General features: G+C 40.8%; 1 protein-coding gene across 1 annotated transcript; it reads right to left on the reverse strand.

Annotated features, from left to right (window-relative positions):
• Positions 1–6,315: 6,315 nt before the first annotated feature.
• LOC308392019 (uncharacterized protein) lies at positions 6,316–8,458 on the reverse strand. Its single transcript, XM_080874862.1, has 4 exons — positions 7,925–8,458; positions 7,532–7,783; positions 6,878–6,964; positions 6,316–6,703 (listed from the first exon to the last, which is right to left on the reverse strand). Exons 1-4 carry the CDS (start codon positions 8,052–8,054, stop codon positions 6,615–6,617), a joined length of 558 nt encoding a protein of 185 aa, XP_080730988.1. The 5' UTR covers positions 8,055–8,458; the 3' UTR covers positions 6,316–6,614.
• Between the last annotated feature and the right edge of the window lie 1,218 nt (positions 8,459–9,676).

Here is a 9,676-nt window from a genome sequence, read left to right on the forward strand (position 1 = left end):
TTCTGCTAAATCATAGTATTTCTGCTACTTTAAAGGATTTGTGCTAAATACCGTATTTCTGCTAAATCATAGTATTTCAACCAAATCATAGTATTTCTGCCAAATAATAGTATTTCTGCTAAGTTATTACGTTTGTCTTAAGTCACAAAATTTTTCCTAACATTTTATGTTAACGCTCCATGTCATGACTTTGCAGACAGCCTGTGTCTCTTTCTGTGTGAGCTCTGACTGAGCAAGGGATGCAGCTGCATTGACAGGAACAACTACACAGCCTGATGAAGCAGACAGAAGCAGCAGCTCTGATTGGTGGATTCAAATTGAGCAAATCCAGGCTGTTTGACTGCCATAGATACAGCTGAAAACATAAAGCTGAAAATAGCTGAAGAAGCTGAAGTCAGTATTTGAAAAAGTTTTTGAACTTCTAATAACTTTACAGAAGCACCTCTTTGTGTGTGTGTGTTTATAATTTTGTGTTTCTGCCGGGTGTTCTTTCTTGTTTTTCTAAAGTTTGTGCCACTTTGCCTTAGTAGCGCAACAAGTAATTTTGAGTGAATTTTACCTTTGGTTAGCTTTTCCAGCTGGGAATATTGATTTTCCAATATTCCTGCTAAGTTACTTCTTTCCTACTCTATGAGGACTGGCACATTCAAATCGACATCTCAGGGCCTGCACGACTTCCCAGGAGCCAATCGTTTGTGAGGGCAGTATTGTGGAAATGACACAGTCTTCACCAGTGGGGATAGTTACAAAGCTTTCTTCGTTATGAATTAGTGATACATGTTTTTATTGAACATTTGAAGATAAAAAATAAAAAAAAACTCTTGTAGAGGACATGAAGTCAGAGATAGAAACGACAAGGAGCAGGTGCATCTAGTACAGGTAGAGCTGCTGCAAAAACCCACTGAGCCCAGCAGCCAGCGTAACAAATTCTGGATTTTTGGCTTTTAGTTAGCAGTTAGCATTAGCAGCACATGCTGCGCACTGTGACTCACAGACATGGTCCCAGGTCAGCCCTGACTTTGTGTTACACTAATCCTAAAGTAGTAATGGTATTTCTAACCACTGATATACCACAACTTTATCCTTTCAACAGCTTCTGAAAGTTAGGGGACCTAGTGTTGCAGCCCCTGGCCAGTGTTGCCAACTCCTCGGTTAGGAAAATCGCTATTGGCTTTCCTAAAAGTCTCTAGAAGTTGCTAAAAGACACCATCGCCTAATTTTTCCACGTTGTAGGTGAGAAAAAAAAAGAAGAGACATAAAGTGAGTAAAAAATGCCCTAAATGCATTTAGAAGTGACTTAGAACTACAAATTAAATTTTTTTTTAGTGATTATTGGTTTTTATTTGGGTTTTTTTTTATGTCACAATTCCATCCCTACTCCTTCATCTGTGTTGGACCGGCAAAAGTGACCCGAAATAGGCACTCTGGTGGAGTTACTTTGTGTGTGTGTGTGTTTTTAAACCTTGTGATCCACAAAACAACATAAGAGTAAAGGAAGAATTGACTGTGTTACAGTCAGTGTGGGAGCAGCGGCTTCGCTCATGCGCGGTTCATTTGCAGTTTGGACGCACAGGTGGGAACTAGTGATGGGATTTCCGGCTCTTTTTAGAGAACCGGCTTTTTCGGCTCGGCTCACTAAAAAGAGCCGGCTCTTTTGGCTCCCAACCGGCTCTTCAGGTTGTTTTGTTGCTTTAAATTATTTATTATTAACAATAATATAAAATTATGCACAAAAGGAGTTACTAATGGTAAACAAAAAAGTGGTTTTATTTATATATGTTTATATATAAATATATGTGGTGGCCCCTAGAGACAAAACACGTACAAACTCCAAAACACATTTTTAGCGTTAACTGAACTTCCAAAACAGAGCTACCTAGATCAGTTAAATTACACAATTGAAAGCATATGTGTATTGTTTGTGTATTTATACACAAGCACTCATTCAGATAATTTAAAACAAATGTTCATTTACCTGTTACTACCACACACCAAATCTGGTCGTTGGTACTTCCTGGCTTGTGTAGCCTCTAGGTAACAAAAGTTCAACACTGCGCACGAGCATCCTGGAGCACTTCTGTTGTCTTTTGTACGTGTTTTTAGTTTTTACGTGCTTCTGAGTTTTTCCTGTGTTTTGGAGTTTGTACGTGCTATGGAGTTTTTACGTTTTTTCGAGTTTTTCCGTGTTTTGGAGTTTGTACATGCTTTGTCTCTAGGGGCCACCGTAAATATACTTTTATTTATTCACTCCACATAAAATGTAATAAATAAATCATATAATACAAAAACCAACATTTCAACTTTTAACTATTTAAATTTTCAGCTTTTTCCTTTTACAAATTTAAAGTGAAACAACACAATATAATTAAATATAAATTAAAATATGAAAACAAAAAGAACATTCACCTTCTCTGTCATATGGGCCCGCATGAATAAACTTTCTGAATCCTTTATCATCTGCAACTGAAAATAGTTGTGGATGATTAGTATTAGTGATGTGCGGATTGATCCTGAAATATATCGATATTTTTTAGTAATTTAGGGTTAATTTGTAGTTTATCATTAACAGCAACGTAGTGGAAAGAAACTATAACATTCGGATTGTCTACATTCAAAGGATCTACTTGCTCTTCCGCCTTTCATAGTCATGTGCGAAATACGGCTGTATAAATGTCTCGCAGCCCCTTGGCGCGCGCACTCACAACAATGGCTGAGCCTAATTGTGCGGACGTATTTTACCTCCACAAACAGCTGAGACGTGGTTTGGATACATGTGGCAAAAAAGTGCTCCACGAGTGAGGTGTTGTGGCTATACTTTCCCAACCTTGAAACCTCAGAATTAGGGAGACAATCAAAAGGGCACATTTTACAGTGTTTATTTATCGGATAAAATACGTTAAATGTCACCATCACCGAAACAGCGGGGGAGTCCAAATTCAGAGGCTGCTTCCACCTGAGGACCCGGCCTTCGCGGTCTAAAGAAAGCCAGGTAGTACGTCACGAGTTCCCTCGATGGAGTGAAACTCTGCCGTCTGTTCCTTGCTATCTAAAATATAACCGGGCGCTGACGTAAACTCTCGACCGTCTCACACTTTCTTTAATTAGTTTTCTGTTTGATGTTTATTCAGCTGTGTGAAAACCCCGGAGGAACCCACCCGAGGGATTAATAAAGTTTAATTTAATCTAATAACTTTAATCTCAGCCAAACAGATTTACTCACGAACAAATAAAACACTGAAAAAGCCAAACAAGAACATTTTTAAGTTATCAAAGTGACTTATATATCATGTTTAACCCGAGTAGCGAAAGACCGCGGGGGTTTGAAGACGATGTGTCGGCTCAGATATTTGAAGTTTACACAGCTACATTCTCACCTGAAAATATGTCAAAAGTTGTTTTTTTCTTTTTGCGACCCAGAAAGAGAAATAAGAGTGATATTAAAACTAAGTAGCTGCCGCCATTGTTGGAAACTGGAATTGGCTCGGCGGCGCTATGAATTCTGCGATATGGTTTTTCAATTTTGTTGTCCAGGTGGAAATTCGGGAGAATGGTGGCTCCGGGATTCTCCCGGAAAAATCGAGAGGGTTGGCATGTATGGTTGTGGCAACATCACTAACCTTGTCAAACACCTCAGAGTAAATCATATCACAGAATATGACGAGTGTATGTTGAGACGAACTGAAGAGGAGGACAGGACAGGTGCTGCTAGGGCGAGACAGACGTCTCTCATGGAGTCCTTTAGTGCTGCAGGCAGGCAACGTGTTCAAATAGCGCACAACTTCAGTTTTTTTATTTCTATATGATGAGCTCTGCATTATTAAGTGATAAGAACAAGTAATCTGATGTCCTGTAATCATTATGACGCTATAATTTGAGATACAATAAATAAAATACGCTGTTTCCGGGCCGGCTAATAATAACGGTGACATTTAACCAGGGCTATGCAGAGAGGTTTAAAGGGGCAGGTGCTCAAAGTTAAAAAGGGGCACATTGAACCAGGCTGAATAACAACAACACACATTCATCAAGAATCTAATATGGGCAACAAGGCAAAGCAAACGTAGCCGATGCTTTACCTGATGGGTACAATGTTGCTGTTGAGGGTGCTGTGGATAGTGCTGGAGGGCAGGGCTGTGTTGATCTGAGACTGTAAACATTAAAAAGTCCATAGGAGAGATGGTAGCTGTGTCATGAGATAATAACAAAATGCAAAGATTGGTGACAGCGCTTGGAACCATAAGGCAACAAAAAACTGTGAGAAATAATTTAGGCTCTGCCTGTGAATCACTCTTTGCTTCTCTTCTTCCTTCCATCCCATCATTTCATATATCACTCTCCACTTGCTGTCTATCTGAGAACAAGGCACAACTTGCTATTGCAATAAACTATAATCTAATTATCCACACCTAACAACTCCAGCACTTAATCTAAAATAAAATGATGACAGAAAAATGTTATAGCACTGCCTTTAGTAGCCTCACACAGCTCTGCTGTTTCCTCCTCATGTCCTTACCAGGCATGTCTGGACAATGTTATATCATGAGTAATATTTTTTTTAAAAATCCATCTAAATAAAACACACACATGCACGCACACACAATGACATTTTAGACCTCCTTCAGAATACTGTATATACTATGGGCATCATGGTGCTGATCCAGAATCCTTACATTATTATTTATTACTAGAGCTACAATAATAAAGCAATGAGGAGGGGGAAGTAATAAATATGAAATAATGTATTTATGATGAGGGCAGCACGGTGGCACAGTGGTTAGCACTGTTGCCGCACAGCAAGAAGGTCCTGAGTTCAATTCCAACATCAGGCCGGGGTCTTTCTGTGTGGAGTTTGCATGTTCTCCCCGTGTTTGTGTGGGTTCTCTCCGGGTACTCCGGCTTCCTCCCACCGTCCAAAGACATGCAGCTTGAGGGGATAGGTTAATTGGATAATCCAAATTGCCACTAGGTGTGAATGTGAGTGCAAATGGTTGTTTGTCCCTGTGTGTCGGCCCTGCGACAGACTGGCGACCTGTCCAGGGTGTACCCCGCCTCTCGCCCTATGACAGCTGGGATAGGCTCCAGCGCCCCCCGCGACCCTGAAAAGGGTAAGCGAAAGGATGGATGGATGGTATTTATGATGATTCCATTTGTTTCACTATCCACTCTGTGCAGGGCAAAGCTTATTACATGTTTAAACTGTAGAGATACAATCATTTTACTGCTGTAAAATCCCAATTTTGTCTTATTTAAAATATAAATCTAATATAATCTGCTTCTTAATGCATGTTCTTTAAAATACAGCGTGTGTTTTAATATATTGTAATAATGCATAATTATGTGGACATGCATATTAGATCGTTTTTTAGTGAAATATAATCCCTCCAGAAAGGCAGGAAAAGCCCGGAAACTTACTTTAAAACGAAATATGTTCCCTAAAACGGTGACAGAGCTACAGACCCATGACAGCCTTACACAGGTAGCCAGCAGCTATGACCAGCACTACCTGTGCAGTTAATAAAAGGACAGGTAATGTTTGTCGCGCTGTTGCACACACAGCACGCTCGTTTGTTTCAGTTCGTCAGTTGCAACAAGACAGCTTACCAACGTGTACGTAATAAGCTGATACTCCTGTGTGCTACACACTACAGTGTACGCTGTACACCTACTTACTGGTTGTGTCGCATCAGTCTGTGTCTCTGAGTTAACTTGTGTTTCTCCTGCAGCTCCGGACCACTAAAAATACGCGTGCTCTTTGTGAGTAAGTAACTTGTCTTCACTATGTTCCTATATACAGTGTGGTGCAAAAGTTTGGGCAACCTTATTAATAGTCATTATTTTCCTTTATGAATCGCTGTTACAGTAAAAAAATGTCACTTGCATATATCATATAGGAGACACACGCATTGATATACACTAAATATTTATTTCATGTCTCTTTTTTTGTGTTGCTAATTTATGCACCTGCTTGATTTAGTTTAAACAGTTATTGCACACTTTCTGTAAATCCAGTGAACTTCATTTCACTTCTCAAATATCACTGTGTGTGTCTCCTATATGATATATTTAACTGACAATTTTTATTGTGACAACCAATGATTTGTACAGGAAAATAATTACTTTTCACAATGTTGCCCAAACTTTTGCATCACACTGTATTAGTATGTTTTGTCATTAGTATAATATGAAATAAATTCTACTTGTGTCAAGTCAGGTGCCAATATTTGCTGTGTAGTAGAACTGAGACATTTGTCATTATAAATGTTTATTTGAAAAAATATATAAATTCAGTAACAAAAACATTCAACATAAATATATGAAATTTAACTATTTACAGAGAGACAGGAATAAAAAGGACCCAGCTTGGAGTGGAAGAGCCTCAGGGAGAAGGAGGAGAAAAATGAGAACATTGTTTCTGCCCTGGAGAGCTGCTGCCTCATCAGAAAACTACTGATCATTAGGGTCCAATGTTTCCAAATTTAACACACCTATGCTGTTTTCAAAAGCTAATTTATAAATTTGAAATTTCACGAATTCTCGTGTCTGAGGCGGCATGCTCTCCAGAGCAGGAACAAGGCTGAGGAGAAAATGCTCTGTTGGAGATGGGCGTGGCCTCTTTAGGGACTCAGGATGGCCAGCTCCACCGCCGATGGACCGTCCTGGGACCCGTCTCTCGCCCGCCTTCGAGCTGTCCTCCTCTGTGGGCCTGTAAAACACAGCACAAAACAACACAAAGAAATGAGAAGGAGGCTGCTACTAGATTTTCATTTTCAAAATTGAAAAAAACCAGGATATAAACAGATTGGTTGTAGATATTTAGTAAAGGTGATCACAAGGAAATCCAAGCAAATAAAAAGCTGTCAGTGCTTGATGTTCATACCTGCGGGTGCAGCAGCAGGAGTGGAGGGACCAGGGACTGGGGAGCCAGGAGAAGCAACAGGGGAGGACTCTGCATGATTACTTGACTCTATCAAGACAATATTAAATGTTAACAGGTTGAAGACAATAATCATAGAGAATATTATATTATTATATACTTATTATTATATACAGTGGTCTCCCATTTATTGCAGCACATGAACAGTAGTCACAGTTCTTACAAGTTGATTCTCAAAGTGCAAACCTTTGTCGATTTTAAAACGTAAAAGTATTATGCCGCGCTTTTTCTCCGTCTGCGGCGCCACTTTCGTGCGCCTTTTTCGCTCCCGGTGCAGGTGTCTATTTCCGAATGAGGGTCATAGTTATGGGTGTTTTTGTGCTGTTTTTTCTATTGGACGTGATGGTTATCAAAACCAAACATGATAAGTTTGACAAGCGCAGGAGACACGACACGGAGGAGATTTGTCATTTGGGCTGCAGAATGCAATGCGCATTGTTGAAAGCTGTACGGTGCAATAAAAAAAATCAGCGAAAAGGCGAAGCGGTGACGGATGAACAGCGGGGCTACTGTATACTGTTTATTAATAAACAAAATATATTCCTGTATGACAACACGCATAAATTAACTGCCTACATTAATTCATTGTAAACATACCTTCTGACTGACACTCCCCTGCTGCCTCTTCGGGCTGTCCCTGGTCCTCGGGGGAGAAGTTCCCCACGGTCTGCACCATATTTCCGCTAGTCTCCCGCGGGGTGAGGAAGGAGTCCAGAAACCCCATGACCGCGAAGAACTTCCATCTCCTCTCCGATCCTGCTGCAGACCCACTCCTCTTCTCCTTCTCTGTCCTCTTCTCCTTATTATAGGTGTCCCTGAGGCTCTTCCACTTTCTCCTGCAGATGTCCTCTGAATAAACGCATTATCTTGTTAGCGGAAAGGTATTTGTACATCAGTGGGAAAATAGCGGGACAGTAGGTGGGCTTGCTAGCTTTTGCGCGGCTTCATCGGGTCAGTCTGAAAATTAAAAAGAAGAATTTATGAACTTACCAGGTTGTCCGATCTCCTCACTTATGTGTCTCCAAGCTAGGTCCTTTTTATTCCTGTCTCGGTAGCAGTAGCAGCTAGCATCATACAGCTCGGGGTGATTAGCCACAGCACTGATTAGCTTTTCCTCCATACTGAATGAAGAATGGAGGGCTTTGGCTGGATCTGCCCCTTTGACCAAGGTCAGAGCCACGTCACCAGGCTCCTGATTGGTTGTCGCGGCGCGATTTGACGCTGGAGTTCAGTTCTTTCAACTGAGCGGTAGACACGAAATGCGCATATGCACAAAATGCAACACAAAAACTCACGCGCCTGGCTTTTTTCGCAAGTCAAACACGCCACACGCGCTACACTGACGCGCATTTCAGGCGTTTTCGCGACGCTTCTGCTTCCGAATTTTTGCGGGACCGCAATCGTGTGTCATCGCGCTTTTCCATTGACTTTACATGTAAACCTGACGCTCGCGTCCATCGTGTTCGGTGTGAACACACCGTTAAGCACAAGACTCGCGTGCGGAGTGAAGCGGAAAAAAAGTGCGAGAGAGAGGGTGAGAGAAAGAAAAAAAAAAACCACGGCTCGCGTCGTTCACGTCAAAGACCCGGCTCTAAGAGCCATTTCGTTCACAACCGACACATCACTAGTGGGAACATTTCCTGTCCTGATAGCAGTGAGCGCTTTGGTGTGGGCGAGGTGCCCACGGCAGCACTGCTGCTTGGTGAGAAGAGCGATACGCCCTTTCACATCAAAACGTTGTCATAAATAAGTCTCCAATAACACCAGAAAAAGTCACCAGATTTGTCGCTAGTTGCTTTTTAGAAAAAAAGTCACTAAAGGGCTCTGAAAACTCACTAAATAAGTAGGCAACACTGCCCCTGGTGTGTGCGCTCACAACAATCCCATATGGAAAAGAAATAGTAAAAACTTATATGATTTACTCATCAAAGTGGCCACTTTCTTATTACTTTCATATATTGTTTTAGTAAGTATCCAAAACATACAAGTTTCATTTATATAATTTTTCAAGGGATCTTATATCTGTTTTCACTCTTGTATGTAGACCGATACAAACTTTATAAGATTTATAAATATCTTTTCCATATGGGATGGCTGAGCCTAAACGGAGTCATGTGAGGATGCATTTTACCTCCACAAACAGCCAAGACGCGATTTGCATGTTTACATGTGGCAAGACAGTGAGGTGCTGTGGCAACATCACTACCCTCGTCAAACACCTCAGAGTAAATCATATCACAGAATATGACGAGCTTATGTTGAGGCGAACTGAAGCGGAGGAGAGGACAGGTGCTGCCAGGGTGAGACACACGTCTGTCGCAGAGTCCTTCAGTGCTGCAGGCAACGTGTTCAAATAGTGCACAACTTCAGGTTTTTTATTTCTATGTGATAATTCTGCATCATTAAGCTATAAGAACAAATAGTCTGATGTCCTGTAATCATTATGAAGCTATTATTATATTGTTTGTTTGCATCCATGTTTGTACACGTTGTTTTCTGGACATGTCTTATGTGTCACTGAGTTACTGAGTGTGTTTCCATATTTGTAAACATTGTTAGGCATGTCAGTTTTGCCTTACCCTTGTGTATTTGCTGGCTTTTCCTTCTGGCTTTTCTAATGTTTCTGCCAATTGTTCACAGTTGAAAAACTAGTAGTTTTGAGAAAACTTTTTTCTGCTGGCCATTTTGCTTTTCTAAAATGTCTGCTTAAGTTATTACTTTTCTGCTAAATCATAGTATTTC

This window comes from Rhamphochromis sp. 'chilingali', assembly GCF_963969265.1.
Source record: "Rhamphochromis sp. 'chilingali' genome assembly, chromosome: 2".
NCBI classification, from domain to species: Eukaryota; Metazoa; Chordata; class Actinopteri; order Cichliformes; family Cichlidae; genus Rhamphochromis; species Rhamphochromis sp. 'chilingali'.